The 14,797-nt window shown below is 46.3% G+C and overlaps 1 protein-coding gene across 2 annotated transcripts in view; it reads left to right on the plus strand.

Annotated features, from left to right (window-relative positions):
• DIP2C (disco interacting protein 2 homolog C) overlaps window positions 1-14,797 on the plus strand; it is a gene marked incomplete at both ends in the record, with an annotated part of 371,916 nt that overhangs the window by 321,217 nt on the left and 35,902 nt on the right. For both annotated transcript variants that reach the window (XM_080716999.1, XM_080717000.1), the window contains 5 exons: window positions 1,731-1,854; window positions 2,396-2,517; window positions 4,803-4,914; window positions 5,000-5,109; window positions 11,473-11,603. In XM_080716999.1, the coding sequence (XP_080573125.1) occupies window positions 1,731-1,854; window positions 2,396-2,517; window positions 4,803-4,914; window positions 5,000-5,109; window positions 11,473-11,603 (599 nt within the window). The remainder of the gene's footprint in view (window positions 1-1,730; window positions 1,855-2,395; window positions 2,518-4,802; window positions 4,915-4,999; window positions 5,110-11,472; window positions 11,604-14,797) is intronic.

Consider the following 14,797-nt stretch of genomic DNA (forward strand, 5'->3'; position numbering starts at 1 on the left):
CAAGAGACCAGTCAGCTCTAGGCCCCTTTCAAACTCTCACCCCAACGTGGCTTCTAATACATTGCTTTCCTGTCTATGGGATGGGCAAATATCTGTGTTTAATTTGCAAGGATTAGAGGGTAGCTCAAGAATAGGCTCAAAATCGACCGAGGCATGTTCATGGGCAGTGTGAGGAAAGTTAGGGATATTTGTACTGCATCTAATGGGGAGAAAGGACCTCAGATTGTCCCCTGGAGTGATGCCCAAGCCCCAGGCATCACGGGGTGCACACTCTCCCACCCTGTGGAGATTGCTGGTACTCTTGAGTCACTGTGACCAGTCATGTGCTATATAGGTAGACACTGAATCTTCTGGGAAAATGGTTACTGGAATGGTGGGCTTTAAAAATAAAAAAAGGGTTTCAGTAAAAATGTAATCAGATGGAGTGCTTTATAGGGATCAAAGCCATGAATACATTTGCTTCAGATGAGCATAGGGTAAGTGTCCAAAGGTGCACCACACCCTTGAGATGTGATCTGTTCTTTCCTAAGGCTTTTTATGCCCTCTTAAAATAAGGACTCAGCTGGGACCATAACCCTACAACCACATCTGATGGTGGTTGTAGCTTTATCAGCCTCTGCGTTCAATGGGTCCCATGGAAACACAACACATGATGCAAATGTGATGTTTGCTATCATTTTTATTGGGGGCATTGTAATTTTACATGATATTGGGGTAGAGACTGTCAGGAAAATACACGCACACAACTGTTGCCAAAATTAAGCTGGGGATGGTGGTACGTACCTATAATCCCAGTAACTGGGAGACTGAGCCAGGAAGATCACAGGTTCAATGCCAGCCTCAGCAATCTAATAATGGTCTCAGCAACTTACCAAGATCCTGTTCCCAAATAAAAAGGGGAGCTGGAGGTGTAGATTGGAGGTAGAATGTTATTTGAGTAAAATACCTATCACCACCAACACCCAAAAATAAATACACACACGTACATAGCAGCAGGTGCAATCTATTTCAGAGTTACCTGACATCTCCAGAGTCACCAGCTGTCTTGGGCCAGTGTTCCATCTTGGATAAAGTCTACTATCAGTTTCATATTTGACTTTTTATCACAGCTCATGGTACTGTGGCTTAAACCCAGGGCTGCTCTACCAGTGAGCCTCATCCTAATCATGTTTGAGACAGGGTCTCAGTAAGCTTCCAAGGCTTGACTCAAATTTGCCAAACTCCTGCCACAGCCTCTGGAGGTAAGGACTTAGAGGTGTGCGCTACCATGCCCAGCCTGCAGGTGTCTCGTAGCTATTTTGCTTCTTAACCTGACTAGAAGAAAAGAGCTTGGTGTGGATGCAGGGATATGTGTGGAGATGAAAACATTCCACATTCCATAATTAACTTTGATGATGGCTGTGCAACATGTAAACAGACTAATGACCACTGAAGCTGGGAATGGTGGCCCATGCTCGTATCCCCAGTACTTTGGAGTCTGAGAGGGGAAGATCACAGGTTCAAGGCCAGCCTCAGCAAATTAGGCCCTCTGCAACTTACACCCTGTTTCAAAACATAAAAGGTAAAATAGGACTGGGGTGTAGCTCAGAGGCAGAATTCCCCTGGGTTCAATCTTCACTCAGTACCACACACACACAGAATTTTCTGTTTTTAAGTAAGGTGTATGCTAGGTAGACCATATCTGAAAGCTGTTCTGGTGACAGTCCCTTACTGCCTGCTCCTGTCCCCAGGGCACTATAGCAAACTCGCTGACGTGTGTCCAGCTCCACAAGCGCGCTGAGAAGATCGCGGTGATGCTGATGGAAAGGGGGCACCTGCAGGATGGGGACCACGTAGCTTTAGTCTACCCACCAGGTAAGAGGACCAGGTTTGACAGCCCTGTGCGAAGGTGCCTGGTTACCGGGTGAATGGCTGAGTTGGCTTGTTATTAGGAAAACGTTTACACTGCTTCTGGTTGGATTCTAATTGGGCTCATTTGTATGTATGTAGTGTAAGATATATGTTATACTAAAATACATATTATAGGACTTCCAAAGGTCTAAATAAAGCAACGTTTACAGATATGTTCTATCTAAATTTATTGTTAGATAACAAAGGCAGTTCGGTTAACCCATAGTACTTAACTCTTTACTAAATCCGTTATTCTAAGGTTGAATCATCCCTCAGGGAAACCACATAGAAATTGCACTTAAAGGCTGTTTTTGGATCACGTGACTAAAGAAATAAGCCAATGGAGGTGATGCCCCAAGCTTGCAAAACCCCCCGAGTTGAAGGAGTCAAAGGTTTTGCTGTCTGAACTTCCCGACTTTCCCAGCCAGGAGCTTCAGCTGTCGGGGCTGGCGGTCATGAAGCAGTGGGACTTGCCTCACGTGAGTCTGTTTTCCTCCTGGTGTAGGAATAGACATCATTGCAGCGTTTTATGGTTGCCTGTACGCGGGCTGTGTGCCAATCACCGTCCGACCTCCGCACCCGCAGAACATCGCGACGACCTTGCCCACCGTCAAAATGATCGTGGAGGTAACTCACGGGCATCACGGGTGCTCCGCGTGTTGGATCTGGGCATGCAGCTCAGAGAGCACAGACCCTGGAATCTTCTAGGATGGTTGCAGACTAGAGTGTGTGCGTCTGGAATCAGTGCTGGGATAGGAAACTCTCCCGTCAGGGAGCTTATCTAGTTCCAGAAGCAAGATTGAAAGCAATGCAGGGAAGTAGATGGTAGCAGCTGCTGCGGTACATCCAGTCGGGTGCCCTGGAGAAGGTAGCTCCAGAGAGGACACCCCTAGCTTTACTGGAGGATTCCCCCCAAAACCCAACCCAGCACGCCAGCCTGAAAAAAAAAAAGCACAGCATATTTTTTTTTAAAGAACCTTCCTTGAGATTTAGAAGTTTGCTGTTCCTTTTTGAGAGTATAGATTTGTATTTACTTTTCTTTTTATTTATTCATTTATTTGGCAGGTCGGGATAGAACCCAGGGGCATTTGACCTCCAAGCTACACCCCCTGCCCCATTTTTTTATTTATTTTGAAACAGGGTCTCACTAAGTTATGGGAAGGGTCTAAGTAGCTGAGGCTATCCAGTAACCATGATCCTCCAGTCTCAGCCTCCGAAATGCTGGGATTAAAAGCATGGGCCACCATGCCCAGCTTACTTTTCTTTCTTTTCTTTTCTTTTCTTTCTTTTGTTCTTTCTTTCTTTCTTTTTTTTTTTTTTTTTTTTTGTGGTACTGGGGATGGAACCCAGAGGCTTTCTACCTCTAGGATATACTCCCAGACCTATTTTATATTTTATTTGGAAGCAGGGTCTCACTAAGTTGCTGGAAGCCTCACTAAGTAGCTGAGGCTGGCTTCGAATTTGTGCAATCCTCCTGTCTCAGCCTCCCAAGTATTGGGATTACAAGCGTGCGCCACCACACCGGCTTTTCATTTTAAACAGTGTCTTGCTAGGTTGCTAAGAAACTCCCTGTTGCTGAGGCTGATCTCAAATCCGATCCTCCTGTCTCAGCCTCTCAAGTCCTGGGGTTATAGGCATGCACCATCACACCTAGCTGATAGATTTTTTTTTTCTCCTCACACCTGGGAAAGTGTAAGATTAAGTGTGGTGGCACATAGCTATAATCCCACCTGCTCAAGAAACGGAGGCAGGAGAATCACAAGTTCAAGGCCAGCCTGGGCAACTCTACTAGACTGTCAGAAAATTGTGTTTGAGTGTATGGTGCCAGGGGTTTAACCTATGGGCATTCTACTACTAAAATATACCCTCGCCAGCCCTATTTAATTTTTATTTTGAAACAGGGTCTCTCTAGGTTGAGAGTCTCACTACTTGCAGAAGCTGTCCTTGAAACTATGATCCTCTGTCTCGCCTACCAAGTGTTGAGATTACAGATGTGCCCTGCCTCTCCTGGGGAAGGATTAGGTGCAGTGGCACATGCCTGCGATCCTAGCTGTTCAGGAGGCTAAGGCAGGAGAATCACAAGTTCAAGGCCAGCCTGGACAACTATGATAGACACTGTCCCAATTTTTTTATTTTTATTTTTACTTTTTTGTGGCAATGGGAATGGAATCTCAGGGCATTCTACTTCAAAACAACGCACCCAGCCCTATTTTTTTTTTATTACTATTCTTTATTTTGAAGCAAGGTCTCACTGAGTGGCAAAGGGCCTCACTAAGTAGTTGAGTCTCTAGGCAAAGGGCTATCCTCCTGTCTCAGCTTCCCAAATGCTGGGATTACAAGCGTGCGCCACCATACCTGGCTCAAAACAAAATCTTTTTAACAGGACTTGGAGATGTGACTCAGTGGTAGAGCACTGGACTAGTATGTGTGAGAGACCATGGGTTACATCCCCAGTACCAAAATGAAAAAAGTGGATTTTTGCCAATTGGAAGAGTAATAAAATGAGTTTGGGATCTAGAATCCCGGTGTTGTATTCCAGGAGTGAGCACTCCTGGTGGTCATGTTGGATGGCTCTCATGGCCATTAGTAGAAAATAAGCGGGAAGCATCTGCCTGTCCTGTTTTGTAGAAGAGCTGATGGTTAGAGGAACAGCTCAACGCCCTCCTCTGGCTGCTCTCGTAAAACTGGGTACCACTCAGCCCTGGGAAATCTAGGTGCGGGGACCTGTGCGTGCGTGCGTGAGCAGCTTCCACTGTATCTCAGCCAGCTCTTTCAGGGAAGCTGTGCTCATGGGAGCCTGGCCTGCAAGTTAAGCTGCGTGGCTTGAATTCGTGTAAATCCCCATGTGATGGGCGCAGAATGCGTTCGCTCCTTACAGCTTGCGTTCATTCCCTCCGCTCTCCCGTCCTCAGGTGAGCCGCTCTGCCTGTCTGATGACCACACAGCTGATCTGCAAACTGCTGCGGTCCCGAGAGGCAGCGGCAGCCGTGGATATCAGGACGTGGCCCCTCATACTGGACACGGGTCAGTGCTGTGGACGGCGAGGGAAACGTTGGCTCCCGCGCTCTGATGAGGGCGGACATCCTCATGGCTCTGTTTTGCTCTCCAGATGACTTGCCAAAGAAGCGGCCTGCCCAGATCTACAAACCCTCCAACCCAGACACTCTGGCCTACCTGGACTTCAGTGTATCCACAACGGGGATGCTAGCTGGCGTAAAGGTGAGGCATGGTCCATGGACATCGGCAGATGGTTAGCAAGTCGTGTGCTGACTGTGCTCGTGTTCCTACGTGGGGGAGAGCTCTGGGGAAGCAGAGGCAGAGAGAGAACCCAGGGTCATTTTACCTCCAAGCTACAACCCCAACCCTGTTCTATTTTTTGTTTGAAAACAGTCTCGCTAAGTAGATGTGAGTCTTGCTAAATAGATATGAGCCTTGCTGAGTTGATGAGACTGGGTTCATACCTCTGGTCCTCCTGTCTCGGCCTCGCCAGTACTGGGATTACAGGGGTGCATCACCGCACCTGGCTTCTTGGGCTCCATTGAAACCTGCCAGTCTTTGCTCAGGGAAACAACAATGACCCTTTTCCTTATCGAAGAAGGGAGCTACTAATATGTCACCCAGAACTAGCAAAGTCCGGGGGAGGTAAAGGTACTGTGCAAAATTACACCCTTCAGTTTTTCCTAGTGTATCTGCCTGTGGGCAGACTGGTGAGTCTGCTTTATCATTGTCAGGTTCTCATTCTCTGTCTCCCTTTTTGTAGACTTTGAGGTGGTAGATCAAATTCATCGCAATATTAAAAATCATTTTTCAGGCCGGGCGTGGTGGTGCATGCTTGTAATCCCAGTGCTTGTGAGGCTGAGACAGAATTGCACAGGTTCGAAGCCAGCCTCAGCTACTTAGTGAGGCTCTCAGCAACTTAATGAGACACTGTTTCCAAATAAAGTATGAAATAGGTCTGGGAGTATAGACCGGAAGTAGAAAAGCTGCCCCCCCTTTTGGTTCCGCCCCCAGTACCACCAAAAAAAATCATTTTCAAAATATTTTTAGAGCCAGGTGTGTTGAGCACACATTTGAAATCCCAGTATTTGGGAGGCTGAGACAGGAAAACCACAGGTTTCAAGCTGGCCTCAACTTAGACTGTTTCCAAATAAAAATAAAATAGGTCTGGGATATAGCCCAGAGGTAGAATGCCTCTGGGTTCAATCCTCAGTATCATCAAAAAGGTTTTTTTAGGAGATAAATATTTTCAGACCAAGAAGTGGTCACTGTAATACAGAAGTTAGCTTGGAGCCTCCTCCTGCCACCCCCCCCCCAAAAAAAAAAACACACTTTTTTGTTTTTAGCGGAACTGGAGATGGAACACAGGGGCATCCTTCCTTCGAGCTACACCCCCCCCAGCCCTATTTTTTATTCTTTTTTTGAAACAGGGTCTCACTGAGATATAGAGGGCCTAAGTAGCTGAGGCTGTCCGCGGTCCTCCTGTCTTAGCCTCCCGAATGCTGGGATTACAAGCGTGTGCCACGCCTGGCACATACTTTTGATCATTGTTGTAATGTGCATAAGCTACGATAGTAAATCTTGATTTGATACAAATGTTTCTAACAAAAGAGATCATTATAAATGTTTATTAGTTCCTGAGATTTCACTAAATTAAGTTATGCACCCTGTAAAACCCAGAGAAATGAACTAGACTTTGTCTCAAACGTAGAAATTTTTTTCTTAAACTTTGGCCATTCAATTTCATGAATAACCAATATTAAGCATATTGCAATATCACTTAATGCAAAGCCTGTGCGCTTTAAGCGCCGAGGCGCGCAGAAGAGAGCCGGAATCATTAGGCACGGCATCTGTTTCAGATGGAAGTCACTCCTACCGCTATGCTCTGGATTGCAGGGGTGGCTGTTTTTCACAGAAATGAGTTTTTATTTGTTTTGGGGGCAAAAATGGGATTGAGCATTGAGTTATATACCATAAAAGTAAAGGAGAGCTGGGTGTGGTGGTACACACCTACAATCTCAGCTGCTCCAGAGCCTGAGGCCAGATGATTGTAAGTTTGAGGCCAGCCCGGGCAACTTAAACCCTGTTTTAAACTAAGTTTTTTTTTTTTTTTTTTAAGGATTGGGACTGTAGCTCAGGCACTTAATCACCAGTCCTGCCCAAAAAAAAAAAAAAAAGAAAAGAAAAATCGGGTGTGATGGTACACCTGTAATCCTAGTACTAGGAAGGCTAAAACAGAGATCACAGGTCCATGGCCAGCCTCTACAACTTGGTGAGGCCCTCTGCAAATTAGCAAGACCTTCTTTCAAAAATAAGACTGGGGAGACTATAGCTCAGAGGCAGAATGCCCTTGAGTTGAATTCCCAGTAACACACACACACACACACACACACACACACACACACACACACACACACGTTTCCATTAAGTGGTTTTCTCTATAATGGGTGTTAAAGAAGGTCTGATTTTATATAAAAACTCATGAATGTGCTTACATGGTCAGTGTTAGAGTTGTAAATGGTGCTGTGGGCTCTTTTCCTCTATTCAACTAAAACTTGTTGAATAGGAAAATTAAAACTAATAGGCAGCTTGGTGTCGCTTTAACAAGTCTGTATTACAAAATCAGAAGGAAATAGAGAATAAAAAACTGCAGGCATGCTTGGGAGCTCAAAGATGGAACTCTGGCCCCTCCCCATCCTTGGCTTTTTTTTTTTTTTTCTGCAATACTGAAGATTGAACGCAGTGGCATGCTACATTTCCAGCCCTACTTTTTATTCTTTATTTTGAAACAGGGTCTCACTGAGTTGCAAAGGGACTCACTAAGTAGCTGAGGTTGTCCACAAACCGCGATCCTCCCGTCTCAGACTCCCAAATGCTGGGATTACCAGCATGGGCCACCATACCCGGCCAATCCCTGGTCTTCAAGTAGATTTTGTATTGTATGGTGAGTTCTTATCAGCGTTAGCAAGGCAATGGGCTAGTAACTTACTTTTTAGCCAGGCACTGCCTCTTTGCCTACGGAGAGTAAGTACAGGGTCAATAATTCACCATGCTCCCGCCCCATCCTTTTGTCTCTGAAATGCCCCTGAGTCACTATGATTTTAGGGTTTTTAATTGTCTCTACATATTTATAGGGCTTAAAGGCTTTACATTAGGACAAAAGACAGAGGGAGGGAGGAAGTCTGCACTGTTAACAGCTGCCGCCCCTCCCTGCCTTGTGCCTGCGCAGCACCCAGGCTCTGACTGCTTTTCACATTTTAGAAATTAATACCCGGGCAATTTCCCAATATCAGCATATTCAAGTTTTATAATCTTTTTTTCTTTCTTTTTTTGCGGATCTGGGAATGGAACCCAGGGGCATTCGACCTCCGAGTTACAGCCCCTGCCCTATTTTTTATTCTTTATTTTGAAACCGGGTCTCATTGAGTTGCAGAGGGCCTCACTAGGTCGCTGAGGCTGTCTGTGAACCGCAGTCGTCCTGTCTCAGCCTCCTGAATGCTGGGATTACAAACATGCACCACCATGCCTGGCCTAAATTTTATAATCTTAATTATCTCAAAGTTAGTTTTGAACTCTGAAGGCTCCTAGAATTCTTAAGAGGTACATTTGCACAAGATGAACCAGAGGATCACTTGAAAGTCCCGTACACATCTACAGTTAACTTGAATCACCTTGTGGATTTCCCCAAGGCCGTTTTGGAATCTTGTGGTTTTTCTGTACTGCCAAGTACTGTCTAGGATACCTTCAAGCCCTCTGAGCTGATGTCTCCCCAAAGGGTGTGAATATTAGCCAAAGCAAAGCTTCACTTGAAGGTAACTCTGCCCACGATAATTCACATTACCCACCCTCCCAAAAGGAAAGTTCGGGTCGAGCTGACCTTGGTCCTGATTCCTCCATATTTATTCTACTCTTCTCACAGGTTCTTAGAATAGATGATGAGGATTTTGGCTTGGGTTTTTGGAAAATGGATTCTTTATCCAAGATTGGGTTGGTCTGAGTAAAGAATGGGAGTTTTTCTCAAATAGGACCTGGAAAGGCATCTTAGGTCAGGCTGCTGGGCTGACGATGTCAGCAGAGTCCAGAGTTGGGATGAACTTGGGAGATGGAATGACCAACTCCTTAGTTGCTTTTTATTTCTTGACCTGTTTCCATTCTTGTTGCTCTATTGAAGTCATCTTGGAGACCCAGCAGCTGGGCAGCCCCCAGGCGGGGTGACACGGGTGCCCTTGATTTCTCCTAAATACTCTGCACACGTTCATCAAAGCACGGACAGGGCTTGAATTTTTATCAGCAGCATCTCTGACTTTCCTGCTACATCATGAGCTCCTGGGTGGCAGGGCTTTATATCCCCGGCTCCTACACAGGTCCTGATGGGAAATAAGCACTCAGTCTCAGTATTTGCCTCCACTGAGCTGAGCTCAATTCTCCAACCATAAATAGTGCCTTGAACCAGGTGTGTTGGTGAATGCTTATAATCCCAATATTTTGGAGGCTAAGACAGGAGGATCACAGGTTCGTGGCCAGCCTCAACAACTTAACACGATCCTGTTGAAAAATAAATAATAGAAATAGGGCTAGGGTTGTAGCTTGGAGGCAGAATGTCTGTAGGTTCAATCCCCAGTTACACATGCACACACACCCCTCCCTTGCATGGGGTAGCAGTTCCAAAGAGCTTGCTTAGGTTGCTAATCTTGGGTACATGTAGAATTGGGTAAGTAGGATTTTACTAAGTCTTGACATGGAGAAGCAGGAACTTTGAGGAATGTTTCATAAATCCAGCCTCCTCTCTCCTTTAAACAAATCCCGTGGCTCTAAGCTCTAAAGGTAAGCTAAAAGGAACTGCTTGTGCTTTACAAACTAGAGTAATTCTGCCTCACCCTGCGTGAATTGAGCAAAATACCTCTAATGAACCCTTTTCCTGGGCAGAACTTGGAGCAGTGATCTGACATTTGATATGAAAGAGTTCCTGCCTCTGGCTTCTCTCCTCCTTTGCTGGAGTGATGGATGATTGAGAAACGGAGTGTTTGCCAAAATTCCCTTACTATTGCAATGCTCCCTGCTGGTCCTCTTTATAGCTAGCTCTGGAAGACACGCTGCTTCAGATTAACCTGTGACATAAGACCCCGATGCCTGGCACCACATTCTGCGCTTCATTTACTTTGGCTAGAGAACCCTTAAAAGAACTTGAGTTCATTTTACTTGTGGTATTGGGGATGGGCCATTGTCCCTCTGAGCTGCATCCCCAGCCCTCATTTTTATTTTGAGATAGGGTCTTGCTAAGTTAATGAGGGTTTTGCTAAGTTGCTGAGGTTGTCCTCAAACTTGCAGTCTTTCTGTCTTAGCCTCCCAAGTACTGGGATTACAAGGGTGCACCACCACCATGCCCAGCCAGAACATCAATTTGTGTGTGTGTATGTGTGATTGAACCCAGAAGTGTTCTACCTCCAACCTACACCCCAAGCCTTTTATCTTTTTTTTTTTTTAAAAAAAAAAAAAAAAGGTCTTGCTGGGTTGCTGAGAGTCGTGCTGTGTTGTTGAAGCTGGTCTTGAACCTGCCACCCTCCTGTCTCGGCCTCCCAAATTACTGGGATTACAGGCATGTGCCATCATGCCCTGCGAGAACATTGATTTTTGTTCTCTATATTTTGCAGTGTTTCAAAAATACTTCACATTGCTTACTCTATGTGGGATGGGAAAAGGAACATACACGAAGTCTCCACTGTAGTCTTGGTGCTGGGAGGTGCTTCCAAGGAACAAGATAGTCTTAAAGCAGGAAGGGCGTTGAGCTGCGTGTAGGAAGGCACAGATTCTATTTCCACCTCTCACGTGACCTTCAGCAAACGCTTGTGCTTCTCAGCCAGGCGTGGTGGCGCACGCTTGTAATCCCCGCGCTTGGGAGGTGGAGACAGGAGAATCGCACAAGTTCGAAGTCAGCCTCACTGGCTTAAGAGACCCTGCTTCCAAATAATAATAATAATAATAATAATAATAATAATAATAATAATAATAATAATAATAATAAATAGGTCTGGGAGTGTAGCCTGGAGGTAGAAGGGTTTTCAGGAACTCCAGTACCACCACCAAAAAAAAAAAAAAAAAAAAAATGCTTGTGCTTCTCTGAGCCTTGTTCTGCAGACATAACTCTGGGGGGTTCTCGAACATGTAATTGGGGTCACTGGTTATCACAGGCAGGCACCGTGTCGGATCCTGGAAAGAAGGGTCTCTACTTTGCAGATTTGGACGTGAGCCATGTGTCGATTCTCAGGATCACGTGATCCCCTGTATGTTGAACGCTCTGCTTCAATGCAGAGCGCCATGTCTGCTGCTGCAGTGGTTAGGTTTGGCGGGAACCAGGGAGCTGTGACTGGTTTATTCATGAAAAATGGAAATACTGAGAATGTCAGCAACTCCTCTCTGCTAAGACATGACCACCCAGGCCTGACTACAGTTGTCCCTGTCCTAAAAGTGTCCCAGGGCATCTGGTGGTGACGAGGGCCTTGCATTTGTGCTCGGCAGAAGTCGCACGGAAGCCTGGGGGCCTGGGTGTCGCGGGTCATATGCTGATCGCTGCCTCCTGTCTCACAGATGTCCCACGCAGCCACCAGTGCCTTTTGCCGTTCTATTAAGCTGCAATGTGAGCTTTACCCCTCTAGAGAAGTGGCCATCTGTTTGGACCCTTACTGTGGACTCGGATTTGTACTCTGGTGCCTCTGCAGGTGAGAATTCTTTCTTATCTTCCAAAGTCAAATGTAAGAATAGAAGCCATACACTTTCCCCTCTAGATCTCGGGCCCTGCTGGATGGGGAGGCCCAGGCTGCAGCTGGATGCAGAATCTCCACCTGTCTCGGAGGACCTAGAGGTCAGAGTCAGGGTGCCAGGGTGGTGATGATCCGTCCTCTACGGCAGCCCAGGAGGTTTCAAGGAAGCTGACAGCCACAGCAGCCTCTAAGGCCTTGTGAGAACATGCCAGTGGCCAACTCTGTGTGTGTGTGTGTGTGTGTGTGTGTGTGTGTGTGTGTGTGTGTTACTGAGGATAAACCCAGGGGCCTTCTACCTCTGGGCTATACTCTCAGACCTATTTTCATTGGAAACAGGGTCTCACTAAGTTGCTGAGGGCCTCACTAAGCTGAGGCTGGCTTCAAACCTGCGCGATCCTCCTGTCTCAGCCTCTCGAGTACTGGGATATTACAAGTGTCCACCACCACACCCGGCTCCAACTCATTTTTTAAATGAAAAGAATCTTGGACTGGGTTCTTAGGCCTTTGAACCTGGCAGACCGCCTGTGGAGGTTTCTGCTGGATCAGTGATGTCCCAGGCTCCCCCTCCTTCCTGACAAGGCCTGGGGCTGGGGAAGGGCTGGAGTGAGCTCCAGGGGGGCTGCCTGTCCTCCTGGGCAGCAGCTTAGTGCTGCCTCCCAGCAAGTGCTCAGCAAACAAGGGCTGAAGGAAGGAAGGAGGAAATGAATGATGAAATGCAAAATGCCTGCTTTTGGGGATTGCTTTTTCCCCCTGATGCATATGTACGTGTTCATCGTAGACATTGTAGAAATAAAAAACACGTATGTATGGCTGTCTAAAAAGGAAGAGCCATAAATATCCATTATCAACACCTGGTGTGTGTGGCCTCCCGGAGTTCACTTCCTAACGGAGCACACTTGGTAAGTTAACATTTTCGAATGTGCAAGTATGTGAAATGTACTAGAATAAACACAGGTGCCTGTGACTCAGCTTCATGTGCATTTTATCGGTTTGTTTCATCTTTTTCTTTTTAATGAATGGGGCTCTTTTTTTTAACAGTATTAGGGATTGAACCCAGAGCCTCACACTTGCTAGACAAGTGCTCTAACACTAAGTTACACTCTCAGCCTTCTGCCTTCTCCCTCCCCACCTTATTATTATTATTATTATTATTATTATTATTAATTTATTTGGTGGCACTGGGGTTCCTGGAAACCCTTCTACCTCGGGGCTACATGCCCAGACCTATTTTCATACTTTTTTTCTTTTTTTCTTTTTTTTTTTGAAACAAGATCTCTTAAACCAGCGCGGCTGGCTTTGAACCTATGCGATCCTCCTGTCTCTGCCTCCCAAATGCAGGGATTACAAGTGTGCGCCACCATGCCCGGCTATTTTTTTTTTTTTTTTTGAGACCTGCTTTTGCTAAATGGCCCAAGCTTACCATCGTCCTATGTCAGTCTCACAAGTATCTGGAATCACAGGCAGACATTACTGTACCCAGCTTAATGGGGCATTTTGTAGCAAACATCTAATTTTATAAGTAGACAATATCTATAAATTTGAGATAGCACAGTATAAGATTTTTTATTTCTTAATAATCCAGTGGACTTTTTCTCATATTTTTGTTTCCCTGTGCTGGGGATCAAACCCATGACCCTTGCTTATGCTAGGCAGGTGATCTGCCACTGAGCCATACCCCAAGTTCTTTATTATTTTTTTTTTTTTGGATGGGTCTTGCTGATATGCTCCAGGCTGGCATTTGGGATCTACTTGCCTCAGTCTCACAAGTAGTTGAGATTATAGGTATGCACCATATCGGCTGACTTCTCAGGTCTCTGAATACCTTCCTAGAATAATATTTTTAACACATTCATAATATTTATGTGGGTCTGGGAATGGAACCCAGAGGCAATTGACTTCCAAGCTACACCCCCGCCCTGTTTTTTATTCCTTATTTTGAAACTGGGCCTCACTGAGTTGCGGAGGGCCTCACTGAGTAGCTGAGGCTGTCCATGAACCGTGATTCTCCGGTCTCAGCCTCCCAAATGCTGTGAGTGCAAGCGTGCGCCACCAAGCCCGTCATAACATTTAATAGCATTAAATTGGATTAAAACATAATCCTAGCCAGGCGTGGTGGCACACACTTGTAATCCCCGCACTTGGGAGGCGGAGACAGGAGGATCGTGCAGGTTCGAAGCCAGCCACGCTTGCTTAAGAGACCCTGTTTCCAAATAAAAAATATATATAAAGTAGGTCTGGGAGTGTAGCCCGGAGGTAGAAGGGCTTCCAGGAACCCCAGTACCAAAAAAACAAACCCTACTCCTATATTTATGGAAAGCAGTGACATTCTTCGTGCAATTAACCTTTTAGAGAAAGCAAAGCAGCTTGAATAAATGGAGTATTCGGGGATTTTTGCCTCCACGCACATGCAGTAGCATCATGAATAGTTTTCTTTCCCTCGGGGAAGAGCTCCGAGCACCCCATCACGTCGGCTGGACTGGGGTGCCTGTAGCCACTGGGCCCGCCCCTTCCCAAGTGTCTACTCCCGTAGCAGGATGGTGTTTGGCAGAGAACCAGTAAATGCAAAACCAGCAAATAAAAGATTTCCGACTTCTCCAGCCCTGCCAAGTCTATCAGCCCAGGAAACCCACAGAGGAGGCCTTCGTGGGAAGCAAGGAGTTCTCCAGGCAAATCACGAACTCGAGTCCTGAAGGGGTCGTCCCAGGTGCGTTTCACAGGTTGCAAACAGTTGTTTCCTGGAAACTCAGAAGTGTCAAAATGACTAACGAAACGAATGGGGAACAGCGGTCAACCTCTTCGCTTTCTGGAATCCTCTGGAAACAGATCCCAAAGGACTCAAAAAAAGGGAAGGATCTGATGCCCAGTGACTACTATGAAAGTTTAAAATAATTACAGAATTTCCGTGGCAAGGTAGGAAGCCCTGGGGCACACATTTCGAGAGGCCCCACTCTTGGGACAATGAAGATTGGATGCCACAGGATGGTCCCGCCGAGCGTAGCATCAGAACAGCGAGGAGCCCGCCGTGGGCATCAGCCAGGCCGGAGGCCGAGAATGTCCATGCAGAGGGGCCTGGTGGGCGGGAGCCAGGCGGGACCGGGAAGCCTGCGGGAGCATCTGTCGCAGAAGCAGGAGATCGGCTTCATACAAGGACG

The sequence above is a fragment of the Muscardinus avellanarius genome, assembly GCF_963383645.1.
Source record: "Muscardinus avellanarius genome assembly, chromosome: 20".
NCBI lineage: Eukaryota > Metazoa > Chordata > Mammalia > Rodentia > Gliridae > Muscardinus > Muscardinus avellanarius.